The following is a 24,591-nucleotide window of genomic DNA, read 5'->3' on the forward strand; positions in this document are numbered from 1 at the left end:
TGCTCATTTTGTTTATTTTTCCTGTAGCCTTGTACCTAGTGCTAGACTGGGGATAAAGCCCTCAAATATGAAATCACCATGAACTGACAAAAGAGATTAGTTTCTAAAATCTAATATGCATGTCTTTGGGAGGTGGAAAGACTTAAGAACTTAAGAAAGATTTAGATCTTTCCAAATCATTCAATTCATTTGGTAGCTAGTACAGTAGATAATTGATCCAATGATCTTATCCATCTATTACTTGAATGAAGCCAACATACTGTACCACCCTAACCACATGGCTGGGTAGAATATTCCATATTCCTACTACCCTAGTAAAGAAGTTCTACTGTAGTTCCTCTCACTTTTAAATGCACATCCATTTGTGTCCTCTGAGTCATGTTTCTCTGTTCATTTTGAAGACATCCATTGTCTTAATCTGACAGATTTTAAATGCTGTATCAGGATGTATCAGCACACTGCAATAAACCACATGAGCATGTGGGGGACATGCAAACTTCACGCAGAAGGCATCCAAGTCTGAATTCAGCACATGAGAGTTGTAAGGCAGTACCAATAAGACATACATATATATTTTAATATTTTTAAAAATTAGTTTAGCTAGAATGAGAAATTTCATTGAATATGGATGTTCTGTATCATGATCCTTTACTTCATGATACACCATTTATAGTTCATTTTCAAAACTTTGTTGACTCCTGTTAATCAATGATTCCTTTAATTCAGTAATACTTTTTCTAAAGAAACTCGTTATCAATATATGTGTAACCTCATTCAGCATTTTGTTTTCTTTTCTTAGAAAGGTAGGGAGCACAATGGTTCATTAAAAATTGATATTCTGGCATTGTTGGTTGGCACAATGCTTTATTTTTAAATTCAGACTAATTATTTATCAAGTAGTTAGTGTAATGGATCCTGAACTAAATCAGCGTATGTGACATTAGAATTCTAATTTGTTCCAAGACCATTAAACAGAGACAAAAAATAGCATATGGTGATTTGTGTATCCAATATGTGCCATAACCTTGATACAGTATATTATTTTACATGTCTTACATGTTCAGCTAACTGTCTGTAGGTGCCCATGGTAGAGAAAGGGCCTGCCTGAAAGTCTGTATTTTTATTGATCCCAGAAATATTAAGAACATCAATCCCATTAATGAATTTCCCTTTTTTGGATATTACAGTAGATGTCACGATTGTAGTCCCTGCCCCTTAAGGGTGCTCCGGCTCTTCCTTGTTTGCCTCATTCCCCGCACCTGTTCCTTGTTCTAGCCCCCTTAAAAGCCAGGCGCTGACATTAATCCAAGCTCTGCATCTGATTCCCATATCGTGCAAACCCGGGACCTGGTTGCGCCTGGCTCCATTATGTTTTAAAGTTTCTATTCCTGTTCCCCTCGCCGGTTCCGACCCGGTTCCTGTTTTTAATCCTTCCTTTTGGATGGATCACCTGGCCATGGACTTTCGCCCGTTTTTTGGATTCGCTTATGGACTTATTCTTTGGATTGTTTGCCTAGGCCACACCTTCCCCGTATACCAACACACCAAGGACACGCCCCTGTCTTCATTCCCCTCTCCTGCATGACTTTTCCCCCCGTGTTTTCTCACTTTAAGCCAGATTGTGTCATCCGCATAGGGTCCCGAAAGAACTGTTCGTTACAGTGGAACTGAAAATAAAATTTTAGAATCTTGCCAGTATTCAATTTGTCAGTACACTACTCTTTCTTATTATTCCCATGTAAAATATTTTGTTTATGTTTATGTTTACTTTGTTAAGTATATGTTTACTGTAAATATTTATGTTTTTAATAAATCATAGAACAGTGTATTAAGGGTCTCTAGTATTTAAATTATGAATGAGGTGTAGTAGAAAAAAAGAATTTATCAGAAACAAGAGGTGTAGCAGTGAGATTGACATTTTCAAGTTAAATATGACAATACATTCCTGTTTTAAGTACCTGAGCTACTGTAGGCAGCTGAAGGAGAAAGTCAAAAGTTATGGGCTGTACAGTGTGTATAAAACTGAGGGTGGTATTTGCACAAACTCCTTTCAGTACTTTAATATACTTTAAAAGTTTATAGTTTTTTTTCTTTGGCAGGTTTGAAATTTCAAAAAGCATTCTCAGAAAAAAAAGTTAGAGCATGTTCATTGAAATTCTTTTATGAAGAGATGTCAGTGCGTCCCTAGCAGAGTGATAGGAAAACTATTTGCTCTTATCTGAGTTCAGACTAGAGTCACATTTACTCAGAAGTTCTTCAAAGGCTCATGGGGATTGTCTTTATAATGTAGAAAAACCTATCCTGTTTGTAAAACTAGTGTGTATTCCTAAAGCCAAGATTTGGTGTGTAACAGTGCCCAGTAAAAGAGCAGAAGGAGGATCGACTGCCACATGAAGCCAGTGTGCCTGCAGTGCTAATGAAGGGCCTGGATTATGTTTTAATGGGTTAATTATAGTTTGCCATTGATCTTGTAAAAAATAACAAGGGCCTAAATACTGTCTAACTTGATTTATGTTTAGTAATCGGTCCAAAGAGCTTTAATCTATTTTAAGAGATAACTGGAAATGTAGGACAATCAAAGATTGGAGGTTACTTTTGAAATATTTTACTAATATTTTGATCATTTTTATTGAGAAGCTTTTTACTTTTGTATTCACAGAAATATTCCATTATGAATGCAGTTCTCTCTGGTGAAATAAACAATTGTTAGCCCATTTGATACATTCCACTCAAAAGAAACCTCTTCCAACTGGAAGTTATTGGTTCCCCCTTTGAGGACAGTATGTTGGGGTATATAGCTTTATTGTTAAATCTCTGAAAGAAAAGCATACCTAATGAGTTTTGATCATATGCAGGAATGACTACATAAAAAATAAATTATAAAAACAAATATAACTGTATAATTTCCTAATTATATTGATACAAAGACCCTTTTTTAATAAATTTCCCACAGTCTATTTTTATTTGTTATGATAGTGATTTGAAAGTAGCAGTGTTATGTGTAAATTTCATACATGTCTTCCATCTTCTCTCTGTACAGTACCTACATGAAAATGGAGTTGTCCATCGAGACCTCAAGCCTGAAAACCTCTTGTATGCCACTTCAGCTCCAGACGCTCCTCTCAAAATAGGTATGGTACTGATAATCCTTACTGAGCTGCCATAAGACTCTGGGATGTATTTATTGATTCAGGTAAACTTGGTTCAAACTCAAGCTCATATTCATGATCAGTTAGGTGTAAGGTGGCATTCTAAATTTTGTTTATGACATTGTCTTTTGATTTCTAAAAACATTTTTGGGAAGAAAAGATAAAAATTATATTAGTATTTAGCGGCAAGTGTATGTGTTATATGTCCACTGTGTTGCAGTGATTAGGTTTGATTTGGGATTAGATGTCTAAGGCACAACAACCCAATAGATGGTTCGTTTTTCTGTTTATACTTCTAAACAGAATCTCAGGGCTAGGGCTGAGGTAACCAGCTCTGATGTAATAGAATCACCTTCCCTCCCTAATTTGGTCCATTTTCCAATTTACCTTCTCTGTTTCCAATTTTGTCAAAACTAACGTGGTTACTTCAGCTCTAACTGAAGGATGAAGTTATTCCATCCACCAAAAAGCTCCAAACTCCTTTCCCAATGGAGAAAACTGGCGCTTAGAGAGTAATGTCTCCAGTAGTAGCTAAATTTATTCATTGAGAGAGAGAACCTAATTTCTTCCTTCACAGACCTAAAATAACCTGTTCCCTAACTGCTGGGAAATGTCTTTCCAAAATAGCCATGTAGTTTTTAATACAGCCAAAGTCAATGGGCAAGCGCTGAACCTTCATTACTTGCTTTGGTGCCAACTCTTGTTGTTAGAAAACTGGTCTAACCAAAAGACTTGTTAACTGATAGACTGTTTCCTGCTATTTTTAGCTATTTATAAAGGAACCTAACAGGAGTTTGCTGCATTAGATCTGTAACACTTGTGTATGAATGCCTGCACTGTCTCTCTAAGCCTCTCTCCAAAATCTTAAAACACCAAGGATAGCTCAGAGAGACAACTATTCTGCTGCAGTGTCAAGTTTTTTTTTTGTGTTTTAGTAACATTTATACCAACATATTTTTATATAAACACTACAAGTTTCAAGTACTGTATCAAGACAAAATCTGAATCCAAAACAAAAGTAGGGGAGCATTCACTCTTTTTTTTTAAACATTACTTTACATTAACAGAACTGGAAAACATCTGATGTTTGGCCTGAGCACCCCTCTTTCTAATACAGACCAGGTTTTATGCCAGGAAATTCAAAGTCATTAATTATTTTAGAGCATATACTGTAAAGGATTATGTTTTTCCTTAAAGTTTGTTAAAATTGTATCCATTCATCCATCCGTTATCAGAAAGCAACTTCTCCTGGTGGACGTTATGATGTTAACTTGTATACAAGCTGTCTAATTCATAATAACATAAAATTAAAACTGAGAAAACTGCCTGAAAACAATAGTCTGAGTGAAATCCCTTAGTGTTTACAATGTAATGTTTGTTTTCCCAGCTGATTTTGGCCTGTCAAAAATTGTGGATGACCAGGTCACAATGAAGACTGTCTGTGGGACTCCAGGATATTGTGGTGAGTCAACAGTTTTAAGTATAGTGAACATCAAAAGAAATATATCACTATTTCCACACGTGTGTTATTAGAAAAATTAAGTGTGAATATAAAAATGTTTAAGGCACCCTTTTTATTAATTGATCCATCATGAATGATACACTCTTCTGTCTCTCACTGTTGCATGAGCACTAAATCATCTCCTTATTGATATAGTTAATTGGGTACAGGTAATGAGGTTTAATGTCAAACTAATAAAGAAAAACATAAAGGATATAAAATTTCCTGTTTATCAAATGAAACTTCTTTGTGAGATCTCAATGTTGGAGACGGAGACCAAGTCACCTCAAGGCAATCATCAATAGTAAAGTCACCATCAATAGAGCAATAGAGCAATAGAGCAGCTTGCTCAGGAATGGTTGAGGCAGTGCCAGAAGTCTCCAGCTCAGGGGAGATAAAGAAGACCAAGAAGAAGAGGGGTAAGCAGTCTCAAATGGAGAACCAGGAGAAGGACAGGAGAAGTGCAACCCAACCCCAGTTGGTCATCAGCTTTGAAGAGCAAAGCTAAGCTCTACTGGGTGAAAGTCCAAACAGGGGAAAATCGGAAGAAGACTGAAATGGAAGTACTATAGCAGGAGCTGGCACTGGAATCTGATCTCCAAGATGCAGATCAGCCAGCTGCTGAAAATTCAGGCTAAGAGTGAAAGCTCATTGCAAAGCCATTTGAAGGAGATGGGCAATTAGCTGGAACACTCTTGGAGCAGTGTCAGCACCCTTCAGACTTGCTGAAAATATCCAAGCAGGAAGTGTCCAACCTCCTTTTTTGCAAGCCCATCTGGAGCAGGCACTTGCTCAAAGAAACCAACTGGAGGAGAGATTCTTTCTACCGTAGTCCTGCTGCAAAATAGTCAGCAGGAAGAAAATAAGAGAATGAAGAAAATGCTCCAATTTAGAGCAATTATCAAGAAACAGAATGTCAGTGAGGTCCACAGATGTCTTTTTGTGAGGAGTATAGACAAGCTGAGCTCAATTCAGGCCATGAAGGAGGTTGCAGAGCTGCAGTGGACCCAGTGGCATGTTGAAATGAAGGAAATCTTTCAGTTGCTTTTCACCCTGTGCACAGAGGGCACTGCCTCCTCAAATTCAGACAAAAAGTACAAGAGTTTCTCAGACAGCCTGCCATGGAGACACAAGGTCTGAAAGAGATGTTAAAAGAGGAGCTCAAATAACTTTATAGGCATAGTGTGAATAGTAAAGAAGTGGCTGAGAGGGAAAGCTTGATGGGGGACCATCAGGGTTATTGGGAGACTTAGGTAGCACAACAGCCCTCGATGTGCCATGGACAGAGGGATGTCCCCACTTGCAATTCCCTCCGTAGAGAAGGGCCAGTGTACTCAAATGGCCTAAAATTGCCTAGAAACCTGAGGGAGCCCTGTTTAGGGGGTACATTGGCTCTGGTAGAAAAGGGAAAGGAAAAAGAGAGGCACAAATCCCAGAAGCTGAGGGAGATCAAGCTCCAGGTCTCAGGGGACAATGACAGGTAGCTGTTTTTGTCCTGGCTAGACTCTCCAGAGAAGTTGGCATTAAGTCCCACGAGGCGACAACATACTATCTCCATTCTGACTAAACACACTAAGGGCTGTAGAAAAGCAGTGGTGATTGCACAAGGGAAGGTGAGAGAAGGTGGATGTTGCAGCCAGGGCAATGACGCCATTATCCCAGTGTCCAGGGCAGAGTTTCTATTCAACCTGCCGTCAATGTGGCAGGTGGTTAATGTCCCTGTTGGGTGAGAGCATAGGTGGGGTGGAATGTGGTAGGCCAGCTGGATTGGGCATATTAGTTTCAATTGACCTGCCACTAGAAGTCATTTTAGGCCTTGTACAGAGATTCACAAGTGGTGTATGAGTTAATTAATTAGATAATTGGTGAAGGGTGAGAGTCACATTCTGACACATTCTGGGTTTCATTTACTGTAGTTTAGGTTTGGTTTATATACAGTATACGAACTTAGTGTAATCATTGTCAATTCAGGTCCCACTTAATGACAACTCTCTGGGTTCTCAGTGAGTCCTCTCATCTTTATCTTCAAAGAAATAGTGTAATCCTGGCATTCAGAGTCCCTGAGCAAAATAGATGCATGCACTGAGACTGAGAGTGACACTGCTTTTTATTTTCTATTTATTATTTTTATAACATTGGTGTCTTGCATTAAGTAATCTAGGTCAATCTAGGGACTGGGCTCCTGGTGAGAAATTGTGTGAGGGTTATTTTTTTAATTCTTAGCTTTCTTTTTAACAAATGAACTGCTGTGGTGGGCTGAATAGCTCCCTGCATTTCTTGTTCCTTTCTTGTAACAGAAAGTCTGAAGGTTGCCCTGTGCTTTACACTTTCCATTACAATGACTTTAACATTTTGAAATATAATCTATATTTCCTTTGATCTCCCACTTCCTTTAAGATCTATTTCTTTTGTTTGTGCCTTGAAACAATCCCACCTTTATTAGCATGTCTCATGGAATTTGCCTTTTGTTCAGGACTACTCATCTAACCATCATGTTTGAAATGAAATTCTTCCTGTTGTTGCAAGCTGCTTCAGGCTGCTCACTAAGGAAATGTCACATCAATTTTAGGAGTACAAGAAAGTGAAAGATTATCAGAAAAATCTGAGATATTTCATCAGATCAAAGAAAACGCAGAGTGCAGGCTCAGAGAATTGTATTTATCCAGCTCCAAGCTTCTGTATTAATGTATACATTCAAATGATACTACTGAACTCAAAGGGATTAACAAGTCAAAACATACATGCTGCTATATTCACAATTAGGCTGATAATAATCTATTACATACAGTACGTAGGTCCTTATTTATTCAGTCTTTACAATTACTTTTTACTTGCTTGTTGGAGAATTGACTATATGTTCATTCTGTTAACCTGAAGCCACTATTATTGGAAAAGCCATTTCTATTTTAACATTGGTTAATTTAATAGTGTTGACTTGAGTCCAGTGCAAAGAAAGTGGTACCTAATTAGATTGAGCAGATAACAAGCTGTTGTTTGGTTTGAGGAAAAAACTCGAGATCTTGACTATAAATTATAAGGTGTAAGTGTTTGTTATAAGGACTTTTGTAGCTATGGAGACAGAAAAATGCTACTGATGGAGAACAAGGGTATATAATAGGACAGTAGTTTTCTTGATGTTAGTTTGGTATTAAAATACCTTTAATTAATTTATTTTCTGGTCTTTGATGCTCACTTTAAGGTTATATTCTGTTACATATTTAGGTTGAATCTAGAGTTTCATATTTACTTAAGTATTTAAGCATTGCAAAAACCAAAATGTATATGTACAGAAGTCACATAAATCTACTTATCGGCAACTTTGTTTGGATGTACCTGTAACTGATGTTAACAACGGTTTATTATTTGTTTTTAAAAAGGGGAAGGAAAATATAACAACAACAGACACATTTGTTACAGTATATACTGTACACATACACATACTTATAAACAAAGTAAAAATTAATAAAGTAAAACTAAAAATATTTTTAATGAATAGCTCACTCCAACAAATGTTTGACCATTAACATTAATGGTGCTTACATTTTACCGCCTATGGTTGTGACAATTTTCAAAAACAATTTTGGAACCCCAAAATATTTTCTTATTTTTTGTCTAATTTTGCAGATTTCCAGTTGTTGGGCATTTAGATCACACTTCAACACTCATGTGAGAAATACATAGATAATGATTACTTGCATAATGCAGGCATAGTTTTTAAGTCATCTTCAGGATCTAGGTGTCATTGATAATGTTATAAATTCACAGCAAGGCTGGCTAGCCCAACGCCTCACGGTTTTGTAACAAAACAAAGCAGCCCTTACCCATTTGAAAGTACACAATTACACCAATACTTGACCAAATGTAAACTAACTCCTTAGAATTCTTGGTTACAGTCTTCCAAAGAAATGGGCTTTGTTCGCTCCTGCAAGTGGGTTCACTCACTGGTTCGGTCCCTCTTACCGAATCCATAACAAGACTTTTACAAGTTGTGTCCACTGAGAGCCACAGGGGACAATTTCATTTGAACCTGAGCTTCACACAATATTTCTTTCAGTGTCATCAGAGTCCTTTAAGTTTTATGTCTTTCAATAGGCAACTGATGAATAGCTTCAAAGCAAAAGACATGGCTTATTATTCAAATAATTAGTTCAAGAAATTAAGATATAAGCAGAAAACCCTCAGGTCCTTGAGGGCTCAAGTTGCCCATTCTTATATCATGTTTATGTTTTTTAATTATTTATTAAACAGTCCTGTTTCTGAATTAAATAAAGTATAAAGGAATATCCAACCTTTAACTAAAAGGTAAAATTTTCTCTGAGCTTAATTAAGCCTTGCAACAAATATGGACATTCAGTTATATACCAAAAGGAAAACCCTGAATTGTCATATTTAGAGTGGAGAATGGCTGTTCTGTGTTTCATAAGAGATATACCCATCTACAGGATATCTGATCATTTGGGTAAACACTAAGCAACTGCTGGTAATCTCATGAGATACAACCAGATACATCAATGTCGAACTAAAACTGCCAGGCCAGTGATATTGACAAACACAACCAGGAGACTGGTGAAATGGATGGTACTAAAGAAACATCATGCCAGCATTAATCATTCAATATGTCAACAATCTGCTAGAATTTTAAATAGGATGCTCATACCTGAAGGCTAATTGTAAGAGCAGTTGCACACATATGAGTGCACAAAATAGCCTGAAGTAGCACTAAGAAAATTAATATCAGTGTGAAAAGCTTCCCTTGGGGAAATGTATTGAACTAGATATTTTTCTTAAATGGATTCAGACTGCAACTAGTCCAGTGTTTTTACAGTGAATAAAACAATGAATGATGCTGCAAATTCTGTGCAGTTTTGCAGTCAGAACCATTATTTCAACTAGAATCATATCATCATGACCCTCAGCCAAGCACATTACTTTTAAGGTTGTGAACAGAGCTTACTGTATTTCAATGTAGTTATGATGCGTAGTTCAGGACCCTGCGTAGACGGTATAATCTGGAAGAAAGTGGAAAAGGACAACGGGGAGGAGACAACGAGGATCTTGGCAGGCTAACAAACAGGGGGGCGTGACGAAAGTGAACTGGTGCATGGGGAGCATGGCCATGGCGAACCACTCCAAGGCAGTCCAAGGGGAAATCCAAGGCGAAGTCCAAGGTCCAAATCCGGTAGATCCATCCGTGACATAAACAAGACACAGTTACTGGAATGGGATCCGGTACAGGGATGGGGAATAAAAACAGGATCATGAGGCCAGGAGCTCTGAACCCCAGACTCAGCAGGGTCATGATGCTGACAGGAGGCCTATGCCCTCAAGCCGCAGACATTGGGCGACTTGGTGGTAGGCTGGCCTCCAGGCATCCATCTTCCAATGCAGAGCTACGAGTAGCAAGAGCGCCCGGCTTAAATAAGGAGGGGCAGAATTGGAGGCAGGTGCACATAACTAAAATGTGAATGTGAAAGAGCCAGAGCGGAAGGATTACTATCGTGACAAATGTTTAATTTAGGTTTGTTTGAAACTGACATAGTGACATACTAGTCACATAGAAATGGAATTGATGACAGCTAACAACAAGGGTTTTTGTTCAACTGTTCTGCAAAGTTTTGTTTTTATTTTTTATGTTTAACAATCACATGCAGGACTGCACTATTGTGTAATGCTACCAGGTGATGTAATGAATCCTACCACAGCTGCATGTGGCTGTTAGACAAATCAGTCAAATATTAAATGTATTATAATAATAATAATAATAATAAGAAGAAGAAGAAGAAGAAGAAGAAGAAGAAGAAGAAGAAGAAGAAGAAGAAGAAGAAGAAGAAGAAGAACAAGAAGAAGAAGAATAAATCCTTAGACTTACATACTGCTTTTATGAAATCAAAACACCTTACAGGTGATGGCTTCCCCCCTACACAACTTCAATGTGTAGCACCCATCTGGATGATGTGATGGCAGCCAAAGTGCGCTGGTATGCTCATCACACTTCAGCTCTCAGTGCGGAGAAGAACAGAGTAATAAAGCCAATTCATACTGATGGGGATTATTAGGAGGACATGATTGGTAAACCTAGGAGGAAAATTGTCCAGGACACTGGTGTAACACCCGTATCCTCTTCAAGAAATGCTCTGAGATTTTTAACCACCATGGAGAGTCAGGACCTCCGTTTTATGTCTCATCTAAAAGACTTTGCCTTTTTTTTTACACTATACAGTATGTCGTGACCACCAGCCAACAGAGATCAACCCACAAGAGAGCTAACCGGTGCCAGCAGCGAGTTAATAATAACAAGCACCGCCGTACGTTAATCCATCAGCAAACGCTCTACCGTGCGGCACACAGCGCTAAACCATCTAAACTCGCTTCTTGATGCTCGGTATTGATTGCTCTCAAAGAGAGCTCCTACCTCACCTTTGTTTGAACCCCTCTTGCAATACTTCTCCTGGCCACTGAACTTCCTTTTGCATTGTGACCATGAACTCACCTAACGTTTGGGATTGTACACCTGTCTCACTATTATTCGGCTTCTGAACCTTTTGCCTTTCGACCACGAACTCACGTGATGTTTTCGATTGTACGCCTGTTTCACTATCTTCCCTCTCCTTTATCTGCAAAGGATCATCATTCCTCATTGGGATATCTTACAGTTTATGCAAGATGGATCCCGCAGACACTCAAGCTTTTTGCTCCCTCCTCAAACACCATTCCCAAGCCCTCACCCAGCTTCTATCGTCACTCCAACATCTCACTAATCACGTCGCCTGGCTTTCGCATCCCCCCCCGTCTCTCTGGCTCCCGCACTGACTCCTGCAACGCCTTTTGCCCAAGCACCTGCACTGACCCCTGTGGCCCGTCAACCACTCCCCCAACCTTACCATTTGTTCTCCAGGAACAATATGACGGCAACCCTGCAGGCTGCAGAGGCTTTATTGCTCAATGCTCCTTGGTTTTCCAGCTGCATCCAGAGCGTTTTCCTACTTCCCGGGAGCAGATCGGACTCGCCTTTTCCTTGCTCACAGGCAAGGCATTGGATTGGGTAGCAAGTGTTGCTGGCTAGGGGAGATTCGCAGTTCTCTAACTTTCATCTTTTTGCTGACCGACTCAAGGTACGTTTTTCTCAAACCAACTAGGACCTGACTCACCTTCAGCTGTCTTCCCTTCACCAGGGTGACAGATCACTGCAAGATTATGTGGCGGAATTCCAAACCCTCGCCACAGAGTCTGCCTGGAACCCCGAAGCCCTGGCTTGCCTCTTGTTCTCCTGAAGGAACAGAAGGACCATCTGGTGCTCACGCCACTGAATTCCATTACAGTTAAACATCGCTACCCCCTGCTTTTAATCCAAGCTGCTCTGGAGTCCTTACGCGGAGCTTCCATCCTCTGGAAATTAGACCTACGGGGGGCTTACAATTTAATCAGGATACGTGAAGGGGATGAGTGGAAGACTGCCTTTATGAGGCACAATCAGGCATTATTAATATCCAGTTATGCCCTTTGGCCTCGTTAATGCCCCGGCGGTCTTCCAGTTGTTAATGAATGACATTTTTAGGGGCATTATCAGAAATTCTTTTTTGGTGTATCTTGACGACATCCTCATTTTTTCCACCAACCCTCAGGAACATGTCCGTCACGTCCAGGAGGTGTTGTCCAGACTCATTGACAATAAACTCTACGCTAAGCTCGAAAAGTGTGTTTTTCATGCTTCTAAGATTCACTTTCTGGGCTGCATCATTTCTCCCCTTGGAGTGGAGATGGACTCAGCTAAGGTTGCAGCTATTAATGACTGGCCAGTTCCTCGCAATTTGAAGCAGATCCAACGATTCCTAGGCTTTGCCAACTTTTACAGGCAATTCATTCAGAACTTTAGCTCAATCGTGGCATCCATCACAGCCTTGACCCGCAACAGACCCGGCCTTGGTAAATGGAACCCGGAGGCTAACAAGGCATTCTTACACCTGAAGCAACTTTTTGGCTCGGCTCCACTCCTCCGTCACCCGGATCCCTCCCGGCCTTTCATTGTTGAGGTTAACACTTCTGCCTATAGGGTTGGTGCAGTCCTCTCCCAGCGCCATGTAGAAGGGCACATTTTACATTCCTGTGCTTTCTTTTCTAAGAAGCTCTCTCCCACTGAAATTAATTATGATGTAGATAATCGTGAACTCCTCGCTATTAAGCTGGCTCTCGAGGAATGGAGACATTGGTTGGAGGGGGCTCACCACCCCTTTGTTATTATCAGGGACCGCAAGAGCCTGTCCTACATTCAATCTGCCAAATGCCTCAACTTGCTTCAGGCCCGTTGGTCACTTTTCTTTTCCTGTTTCAAATTTTGTTGTCACCTATATGCCCGGCTCCAAGAATGGGAGAGCTGACGCACTCTCCAGGCTCCATGACTCCCCAGACCTGGACTACACACCTAATCCAATCATCTCGTCCAACAGAATCATGGTGGCGATTCACTGACCCATGTATATTTGATATCTGGATATCATCCTGAGGCCAATGGACAGGTGTAAAGGACTAACCAAAGCCTCCTTACCTTTCTGGGAGCCTTCACCTCCATTTCCCAGGATGACTTGTCATCACTGCTTCCCTGGGAAGAGTATGCCCACAACTCACTTACCTCCTCTTCCACAAGTCTCTCTCCCTTCCTCTGTTCATTAGGATATCAACCCACTCTCATCCCTGACACCCCTCCGGATACGGCGTGCCTTCGGTGCTATAATATATTTCCAAGGTGCAGAGGACCTGGGAATGGCTAGGACAGCCCTCACCACGTCGGGCCAGCACCAGGCCGAATTCGCTAACCGGCATCGCAGACCAGCCTCTCATTTTTGGTGAGGACAGTTTTTCTGGCTGTCCACTTGGAAACTATCTCTACGTCTGCCTTCCAAGAAGCTCGATCCTACAGTGGGTACATCGGCCCCTTCCAGATTCTGTCCCGGATCACCTCAGTCACTTTTCGTCTCGCGCTTCCCCCCACCTTCAGAATCCACCCGTCCTTCCACATCTTCCTCCTGAAACCCTTCCACCGTTCGCCCCTCACGGCTCCCAAACATCACCAGCCACCCCAGTGCTTTATTCAGGGGCGCCCGACATATACGGTCCATAAGATCCTGGACTCTAGCTGGCACCATTGTACCCTTCAGTATCTAGCTGACTGGGAGGGTTATGGCCCCAAAGAGAGATCTTGGGTTCCGGAGAAGGATTTTTAGAGCCAATGACAATCAATGATTTTCACAGGGACTATCCTGATCTGCTGTCTCTGGGGTTGGGAGCCGCCTGTGAGGAGCCCCCTCACAGGGGGAAGCGCGGGGATACTGTCTTGACCAACAGCCAGCGGAGATCAATCCACAAGAGAGCTGACCAGTGCCAGCAGCGGCTTAATAATAACAAGCACCGCCGCACATGTTAATCCATCAGCACACACTCTACCATGCGGCACGCAGCGCTATTTAAACCATCTAAACTCACTTCTCGCTGTTTGGTATTGATTCATCTCCTAGATAGCTCCTACCTCACCTTTGTTTGAACTCCTCTTGCGATACTTCTTTTTGCAATTTGCATTTTGACAGGAACTTGCATAAAGTTTGGGATTGTACACCTGTCTCATTATTATTCGGCTTCTGAACTTCTTTTTGCCTTTTGACCACAAACTTGCCTGACATTTTTGATTGTATGCCTGTTTCAGTATCTTCCCTCTCCTTTGTCTGCATATGATCCTCATACCTCACTTGGATATGTTACAGTATAGTGTCCTTGTCACTATACTTGGATATTAGGACCCACACAGATCACAGGGCAAGTGCTCTCTTCTACTAACACCTTTTCCAGCAGCAACCTTAGCTTTCCCAGGTGGTCTCCAATCCACGTACTGGCCAGGCTCACACCTGCTTAGCTTCAGATGGTGGCCAGTTGTGAATTGCAGGGTGATATACTGTAGCTGCTGGCTATATTATCTCAATAGTTTTTTTTCTTTTCCTGTGCTTATCATGTTGTGTACATTGTAGCAACATCCAATTTAATTAAATACTATGATTACATTGTTTAAACAGGATATTGTTACCACATTGCTTTCAGAACTCCATATGAGATACATCACAATACTGTACAACACAAATAGAATTATTGTTTTTTAGTTTCATATAATATAAATCATTATTGGTAATTGTGTATAAATAATATTTAAAAAACAGACAATTCTATTTTTTATTTTAATTTTTAAAAATACAATATACATATTGGCTTTAAACACATTGTACTTAAAAGAAAAAGAAAACATATCGAAAAACAACAAAGCAACCATATTAAAATAAAGTAGTCCAAAAGTACTGTAAATATTTATCTTTGGTGTTTAATAATAATAATAATTGCTTTCACTTATATAGTGCTTTTCTGGACTCCACTCAAAGCGCTTTACAGGTAATGGGGACTCCCCTCCACCACCACCAATCTGCAGCATCCACCTGGATGATGCGACAGCAGCCATAGTGCGCCAGAACACTCACCACACATCAGTTATCATTGGGGAGGAGAGCAGAGTAATGTAACCAATTCATAGATGGGGATTATTAGGAGGCTGTGATTGGTAAGGGCCAATGGGAAATTTGACCATGACACCAGGGTTATTCTTTTCGAGAAACACCCTGGGATTTTTAATGACCACAGAGAGTCAGGACCTCGGTTTTACATCTCATTCGAAGGACGACACCTGTTTACACTATAGTGTCCCCGTCACTATACTGGGGCATTAGGACCCACATGGACCACAGGGTGAGCGCCCCCTGCTGGCCCCACTAGCACCTCTTCCAGCAGCAGCCTTAGTTTTTCCCAGGAGGTCTCCCATCCAGGTACTGACCAGGCTCACACCTGCTTAGCTTCAGTGGGTTGCCAGTTGTGAGTTGCAGGGTTAGGGTTAGGGTTATTGACAATTAGTTTAATTTTCCATTACACCTTAAACTGGCATTTTAAAGACAATAAACAGCAAATATTTAAGATCAATAATGTTAAAATAAAATCAAAAGAAAATCTCCATCGAATCCCTACCATTTGAGAAACTGTTAGAAGATGCCCAATAATCAGTTCCAATGCTCCTTTTTCTTGCCTGGAAATGTATCTGCACTATGAATTAAGGGCAATCGCCTTTTAGTGGAATATTCATTGTCTAATGATGTGATCACAGCTGGATCTGGTGGTAAATTAACTATTGTATATTATGAAGCAACCATGGGCTGTGTCCCTGGAGGGTGGTGCTTTTTCCCTAAAGTACTGCACTTTAAACTCATTTATGACCTTACTGAGAAGCTGACAGGCTGTGGGTTGTACCGTAATTATAGCAGGTGCTCAAATGAAGTGCAGGTGTTTCAACTTCTCTCTAACAGATATAAGCCTGAGAGAAGAGCCAGAAAGGGACAGTATACAGTAAGAGTTATATACATGGTGCTTGGCAGAAAACCAAAGGAAGCTTAATAGATGGTTTTAGGGAAAATGCCTGAAAGAGTGAAGCAGACAAAGAGAGAGCTAATGGTGGTGACAGAGAGAGCAAACAAAATAAAGGAAGAGACCCGGTCAGAGTGAGGGAGAGGAAACTTCATGTAGGGGTCAGACAGGCTGTGAGGTACACCAGAAACGGGAGTAAGGCAGACTAGTCTCAAATAAAATGAAGGTAGCGGATGCTGTGTATTAAAGGGGGGCTGTAGTGGAGATGAAAAGCTGTGTTTGTGAGAGAGCTTGAAAAGTAACTCCACTATGAATCAGACAACTGTATTGTAATGATCAGGACTGAGTCCTGATACGACATTCTAGAAAAGATCTCTCTGGGAGGCAGAAGACTAAATAACCACCAAGGAATTTGTTGAATACAGAAGTACTGGTTTTGTGTGAATGCTGATAAGCAACTACCTGCCTGGCTTATTTAACTGGAGTGAAGAAGTGATAGAACACCAAGCCCTTCTTTGGAGTCTTGACTTTTTAAATTATTTAATGGTGGTTGTGTACTTGCATTATTCAAAATAAAGAGCAGTAATTAACCTTACTTGCATCTGGGGTGTGTTTGTTGGATAGGGGCTTGCCTATAGAGGCTGTGGTTACCTGCACCTGGTGGCATCACAGTCGCGTAAAGTAGGAGAGTAGAATAGTTTATTGCCATACTGTATGTACATGTAGATTGGAATTTGTAATTGCACTGATCTCTCGGTAGACAGTACAACAGTAATGTAGACAGTACATTACAAGGATAATAAATAATTATAGGAACAATTAGTTGTTGTGGGACAATAAATATGTAGTATTGAGAAAAACACATGGTAGACTGTGCAAGCAGACTCATGTATTGAGTCTGAGGCATTGCAGTTAGCTGTTGAGGATACATACTACAGTGGGATCGGTATTCTTGAGTCTAGAAGTCCTTGCTTTTAATAGTGCAGTACTGCTTGCCAGAGTGCAGGAGGAGAACAGTTTGTGGTCTGGGTTCAGAATAATGGATTGGGCTTTACTGCAACACCAGATGGTGTGAATCTTACGATTGATGGTAAATCACTTCTTATAATCCTCAGTGCTGTTGCCACAACCCTATGTAGTGTATCTCTGTTGTGCATTATAGTATTGCTGTACCACACAGTGATGCAATGCAGTGAGGATGCTACCTATGGTGCTGCGGTAAAGGTTCATGAGGAATTGCTTCCCTGTACAGCATTTAAGCAATGCAGAATGTACAAGTTGTGCCTTTTTCATACTGGCTAGTGTTGTGAGACCAAGCCAAGTCTGTGGAGATCTGCAGGCAGAGGAACCTGAACCAGCTGACAGTTTCCACTGCTGTGCCATTAATGTTGATTGGGTTGCTACTCCCTCTGGGTCTCTTGAAGTCCACATTGAGTTATTTTGTCTTGTTGACATTCAGGGCCAGATTGTTGTCAAGGCACCATCTTGTAAGATGCTCCACCTCACTCCTATAAACAGACTCATTGTTGTTGTTGATCAGCCCAGTAATAGAGATGTCATCTGCAAACTTAAAAATGTGGTTGCTACTGTAAGTGGTTGTAGTCGTAGGTGAACAAGGAGTATAATATAGGACTGAGACAGCAGCCTTGGGGAGCTCCAGTGTTTAGGGTCACTGTACAAAAAATATTTTTGCCAATTTTCACCACCTAAGGTCTGCTCCTCAGGAAATCCAGTATCCAGTTGCAGATAGAATTGCATAAGCTCAAATTCTGTTTTGGGACCAACTTGATGACAATTGTGTTGAAGGCTGAGCTGTAATCTATGAACAGCATCCTAACATAGGTGCCCCACCTGCCTAAATGTTCTAGGACAGTTTGTAGTACTATAGATATGGCATCATCAGCTGACCTATTTGGACAGTAAGCAAACTAAAGTGGGTAACAGGAGTCTGAGATAGTTCAATTTACATACAATGAAAATGTCACTACTTTTATATAGGAACAGATGAGACGACAATCAATTTAAACAAATTATGAACAGAGAACAATAAATTATTTAAAAAGTTTTCTGCTAGCATGCACTTAGCCACTAGAAAAGAAGCAGCATTGTTACAGCAACAGCAGAATGCATTTTGTTGTAAGCAATGAGTGACGCCGTGTGAGGGTGTCCCAAGACACTTTTTATAAATACGATAGATAATACTTTATTAATCCCGTAGGGAAATTGATGAAAATTATTAACCCTTTACAACTTCTTGCATTAGGAATTATATTTTTGCATACCCCAGCTTGCTCTCCATGAGACACACACACAGATAGGGAGAGAGCCTGGGGTCAGAGCACATGATCTGCCATTGTATGGCACCCCTGGAGCAGTTGGGGTTAAGGGCCTTACTCAGGAGCCCAATGGAGGAGGATTCCTCTGCCAGCTGCGGGATTTGAACCAGCAACCTTCTAGCCACAGGCACAGATCCTTAGCCACAGAGTCACCCTTGAATGCTTGCATACTTTAAGGCCATTTCTACCTCATAGAAATGCTGTCATAGAGAAAGGGCTTAGTGTTTCTTTTGGAACATAGCCACAGATGCTGTGTTAGCTTAGGAGCTACAGTTATTATAATAATAATAATAATAATAATAATAATAATAATAATAAACTTTATTTTATATAGTGCCTTTAAAGGTGGCTTCTCAAAGCACTTTACAGGATGACAATAACAATAAATAAGAAGACTACAACAATAAATAAGAAGATTTCACAAGATAAGACACAATTACAATTACAACAATAACAATAGAGGAGACCGTGGAAGGTGGTACTAAGAAGAGCAGAGGGGTGAAGAATGGAACCAGTTAAGTAAAGGCTTTTCTGAAGGTTCTGAAGGTTTTGAGTCTGGATTTGAAGGAGTTTAGAGAAGGTGACTCTCGGATATCCTTGGGCAAAGAGTTCCAGAGCTTGGGGCATAGCAGGAGAAGGCCCTGTCACCCATACAATGTAGACGGGCTTGGGGGACAGTAAGGAGGGCAGAGTTTGAAGAGCGGAGGTTGCGAGGTGGGGAGTAGGGCGATAAAAGTTCAGACAGGTATTGAGGTGCCAAGCCATGTAAAGCCTTATAAGTGAGCATGAGGATTTTAAAGTCTACGCGGACTTTGACCGGAAAATTTGACAGTTCCCATAAAACCCACTGGATGACTTCCAGATGTCATCTACTTATTGAGTCCCTATGCTGCCTGGCCATGGTGAAGTCCCATGGTGCAGGTCCCTCCCAGTGCAGGCAGCTTACCATTGGTGATTTATTGTCACAGAAGGGATCTATTTTTATTTTTATTTATTTAATTTAGTGCCCTTTTAAGTAGCATCACAAAGTGCTTTACAGGAGGTGTAAAAACACAGTTGAAACCAAAGAAAACATTGGAAATGGTACCGCAATGCTATCACAAATACAGACTTTAGTACTTTAAAATATTTTTATTTCTTAACTAAATGAATTTTGAAGAGAATATCTTACATATTGTATTTGAATTGGAATGCGTGATCTTTCACACAGATATGCTAAATTGCCTTTCAGTCATGCAGGTCCCACCCAAGCGTTCCTATATATTTGGACTACTAGCTCTGACATCAGGGGGAAAAAAAAGACAAAAGAAAAAATATGTATAACATTTCTGGACTTTGTGAGTAACATTTATTAAGTTTACAGCATTAAAATACATGTAGGTTTTTATTTTTAAAGGATTTCTTTAAAATGGAACAAGTGTCGTCCTCACCAAGAACAGTACTGTAGTTTTTAATTAAGCATGAGACGCTTGGGGAGAAAAACTACATTTCCCGGTGTCACACACGTTAAAGAATTACGTGGATATCCACAGATATCCATAGTGTACATAGTGTAGCTTAATACAGTATTACCACTGCTTTTGTAGACTGCCTATATATATATAATACATGCAATTATTTATACCACTCTTTTGCAAATGACCATTAAAGTGATATTAAAATGTTTTGAGAAACAAAATATGAACAACCATGTTACATTTTAAAATGGTAGGTAGGCTTTGTATTTCCATAACATATAAGATATTAAATGTCAGATTTTCAAGAAATACTATAATTACAGTACACTCAGAAAAAAGTTTTAATGAAACTTTTGTCTCAGTAACACAACACAAGTGCCACCTAGCAATCTGTTTTCAGCTATTAAGTGCCGTAAACAGTATGCTGGACAGGACTGACTATACTGTAGTATGCTTTCTGCTGACATGAATTTTGATGTTGAATATACTAGTAGGTTGATTGATTTCTGGGAAACTAGCCCTGGTGTGAGTGTGTGCGTTCAGGGTCTGTCCAACCTTACGCCTGTTGGTTGCATGCCCCGCAACCCTGAATTAGAAGAAGCAGTTAAGAGTATGGATGGACCGAATGAATGTACTACTGTGGTGAGAGAGGAATTTTACTGAAGGTGGAGACATCTCTTCCTGTATTGACTTTTTTGGAATGGGCTTTTATTCTTGTGTTTTTTTCTTCTCACACTGCTTGTCTGGCTTGCTTTTTAGAAGTTGTATGTTATTTAACTTGTTGTTGCTGCTTCTGCTCTGTGTTTATGTTTTGGTTGCTCCTTAATGTCTTTGTATCGGAGTATACATGCAAATAAGTATTTAGTTGCACTTGTGCATATGACAAATAAACTGAGCTGAACTAATTTTATAGTTGCTGGTCTGTAAGATATTTAATATTCATGTTTTGTAGTGAAAAATTCTTCTTTATATAGTAGGTCTGTTTCTTCTTCTGCCATACAATAAACAGAATTGAAAGAATGTCTAAAGGGGTTTTTATTTTTCTGTTTAAACCAATACAATAACATCACATTTTGCCAGTGAAAGTTTTAAAAATGTAAGTTTTTAAGTTTTTTTTCTATAACTTTTTCCCTTTATATTTTTTTAATTCAGTTTTGTAAATGAGGTAATTAAGTGGATTGGGGGCAGGAAGTGTTGAGGTATTTAGGAAAGCTAAAAATGCTTATTTTATGTTTTGTTGCAGCTCCTGAAATTTTGCGAGGGTGTGCTTATGGACCTGAAGTTGACATGTGGTCTGTAGGAGTGATTACATATATCCTGTAAGTTACGTTATTCACAGAATTAAGTTATTCTGGTTTTGCTTTACAGTGAGCTTCTGAGTTTTTGTGTCTTTTGATTGTAGAGAGATTTTCTTTTATAGTCACTGCCTTGAAAAACCCTGTAGTATGTTAAAATCATTCAGTACATTCAGTATTTGTGAGAGTACAGAAAAAAATCAGATTAATGCTAATGATATTAACATCCCTGCATTTTGGAGCAGATGTTTTTTGTACACATGAACCATCTGGCTGCTTACTGTCTTAAGGACGCTTTTTGACACAACCTTACAAAACAAAATATTCTAAAACAATTAGTAGCTTCTCTTTACCTACAACAATATAACTATGAATCTAAACCTCTAACGCTGTTGGTCTTTTTGTCCAAGTTACTTTCACCCTGTTTCCCATTCAAATGTGAAAACAAACAACCAATAAAACAATTAATTAAAAACAGTGAAAGTGTTTAACCAACAACAATTACAGTAAACCTTTGGTTTAGCGGACTTCAAATGTAACACACATGTGTTATATGCTACTGTATAGGTATGCTTTAGCAAATTTTATACAGTACAGTATACTTACAACACATGAAATAAAGAACTTTCAATTATTATGATGACAAAGGCACAGGAACAATTTTCATTAACTGTAATTTGTATTACAAAAATATGTTCAAAGATCCAGAAATCATATAATATAGATTATATAATATATTTTTAATAATAGTATATATTTCTAACACTATTTGTCATTTGGATTTAAAGGACATTTGGTAATAAAGGACACAACATCCACTATTAGTCTGTTAAACCAAGGGTTTACTGTAAGTGTATTTGTGACTGCATTTTGCCAGCCTCTAGTGACAGACATGAAGTCATACATTGGACAACTTGATGATGATGATCATCATCATCATTTTTCTATAATTGTACCAGGTTAGTGACAAAGAAAACCAATTTCTGAAAGTTAACATTTGAATTGTTATATCTAGGGCCTGGTCTGAACTTTAGGATAGAGGAATTTGAATTTATGCGTCAGGATAAATTGCAACAATGTGGATTCAATTGATGTGGCTAAACTCTTATGTCAGTTAGACACAAGCATATATGAGTAGAGGTTAGATAACTGTGATATACGGTATTGCTAAAAGTAACTCAGTAACGTTTCATATCTTCCTGTCACCACCACCTTTATTTTTTATATTTTATTTCTTAAATGCCCATTTTTTTCCCTAGCATTAATTTTTATGTTTGCCATGTACTGTGGAATTTAAACTTTGCCTTCTTCCTTGAAGTGTTCCTGCAGAGTTACTGTTATAAAAGTTGTGTACTCTTGCTGTCATATCGCATTTCATCTAACAATGTTTTAGGAATAGCAATTTATTTATTAATAAAAATGGGTGGTTAAGCAGATATTTTGATTATTTACAAAGGGATAAATGATTTGTCATGTGATTAGCCTTAATAAACCTTTAAATAGCACTTTTAAGTTTAAGAGTTTAAGCTGTTTCATTTTTCAAATACTTCACATTACTGTAATGATTAAGCACTGAACCCCATTGTTTATTTTTGTGCTTATTTTAGAAAGAATGTTTTTGCCCTACAATAAATTGAATGACTATTGACAATAATGGCAGCCAAGTGCTAGCAAAAAATGACAGTTCTCTAGCTTAAAGCAACACTGCACACTTGTTCTTCTGGACATCTCTATGAAACTGTGATTTCTACTTTGAGGAAAGCAATAGCCTAGAATTGTGCACCAAGCAAAACACATTGGTGTTCACATGTAGATTTCCAGTACAGCATAGTGTAATTGTTGAACCATATATCATGGAAGTTTATGAAGACCATTGCTTTGCCATGACCTAAAAATAGCAGAAATTAATATCTGCCCTTGAATACAGTGTATGGCCTTCAGGATACAAGAGAACATACTGTATAGGTTCTTTTTATGCATCCATGAAATAATAATTTTAAACTTTATTTCCTATTTGACACTAAAAAGTAAGTTTGAAAAATATCTTTGTTGGATGCACCATGCTTTTCTGCAGCTGCATTGATATAACACCCGATTGTAAACCACTTTACTTGACAGGAAATTCAAACTTCCATATGTGTTACTGTCAGAAAAACATCTGCTGTCTGACACACATTCTCTTGTCTGCTTTTGTCATGTTAGACTATGCGGTTTCGAGCCATTCTTTGATGAAAGGGGGGATCAGTACATGTTCAAAAGGATTCTCAGCTGTGACTATGAGTTTGTCTCCCCCTGGTGGGATGATGTTTCCCTAAATGCTAAGGATCTGGTGAGTAGGACATTCTCTGGAATAAAAAAGGCCTACTGGTTGTCATTTCCCTAATCTCTTATTTGCTTAGTTTAACTTAATAGTTAGCCTTTTATGAAATTCAGTAGATATTTTACCAATACAAAAATCTGACAGTGTAATTGAAAATGTATTACCAATACGATGTATTTTTTGTCTAAAAATACATTTTTAAATTCACTAGACAAACAATGCAGAATTAAAACCAGACCAACAGATAGACAGGGTTTTGTTATATGCTTTGATTTTCTCCAAAACACGTTTTGGAGGATGTTCAGGTTTGATTAACTGATTCCTCATAGGCTTGGATTTCCAACTCCTTACATTATGTGCCCAAACTATATGTGTAGTAACTTTGATATCTCTTCATCATTCCAGTTTGATCACTCACTTCTTATCTGTTTCCTGTCCATTAACCAGTTTTGTACCACACTTTACCTTGAATGCCTGCTACCTACAATTTGAGAATTCATTTTTATGAGGAACCTTATCAAAAGCATATACACATATACAGTGCCTTGCGAAAGTATTCGGCCCCCTTGAACTTTTCAACCTTTTGCCACATTTCAGGCTTCAAACATAAAGATATAAATTTTTTATTTTATGTGAAGAATCACCAACAAGTGGGACACAATTGTGAAGTGGAACGAAATCTATTGGATTTTTGAAACTTTTTTAACTAATAAAAAAATGAAAAGTGGGGCGTGCAAAATTATTCGGCCCCCTTGCGTTAATACTTTGTAGAGCCACCTTTTGCTGCGATTACAGCTGCAAGTCGCTTGGGGTATGTCTCTATCAGTTTTGCACATCGAGAGACTGAAATTCTTGCCCATTCTTCCTTGCAAAACAGCTCGAGCTCAGTGAGGTTGGATGGAGAGCGTTTGTGAACAGCAGTTTTCAGCTCTTTCCACAGATTCTCGATTGGATTCAGGTCTGGACTTTGACTTGGCCATTCAAACACCTGGATACGTTTATTTGTGAACCATTCCTTTGTAGATTTTGCTGTATGTTTGGGATCATTGTCTTGTTGGAAGATAAATCTCCGTCCCAGTTTCAGGTCTTTT

The 24,591-nt window shown here is 39.2% G+C and overlaps 1 protein-coding gene across 4 annotated transcripts in view; it reads left to right on the forward strand.

Annotated features, from left to right (window-relative positions):
- Positions 1–24,591, forward strand: part of camk4 (calcium/calmodulin-dependent protein kinase IV) — a 165,507-nt gene that overhangs the window by 135,176 nt on the left and 5,740 nt on the right. For all 4 annotated transcript variants that reach the window (XM_069187118.1, XM_069187117.1, XM_069187115.1 and 1 more), the window contains 4 exons: positions 3,041–3,131; positions 4,537–4,611; positions 21,129–21,204; positions 23,383–23,509. In XM_069187118.1, the coding sequence (XP_069043219.1) occupies positions 3,041–3,131; positions 4,537–4,611; positions 21,129–21,204; positions 23,383–23,509 (369 nt within the window). The remainder of the gene's footprint in view (positions 1–3,040; positions 3,132–4,536; positions 4,612–21,128; positions 21,205–23,382; positions 23,510–24,591) is intronic.

Source organism: Lepisosteus oculatus, chromosome 3 (genome assembly GCF_040954835.1).
Source record: "Lepisosteus oculatus isolate fLepOcu1 chromosome 3, fLepOcu1.hap2, whole genome shotgun sequence".
NCBI lineage: Eukaryota > Metazoa > Chordata > Actinopteri > Semionotiformes > Lepisosteidae > Lepisosteus > Lepisosteus oculatus.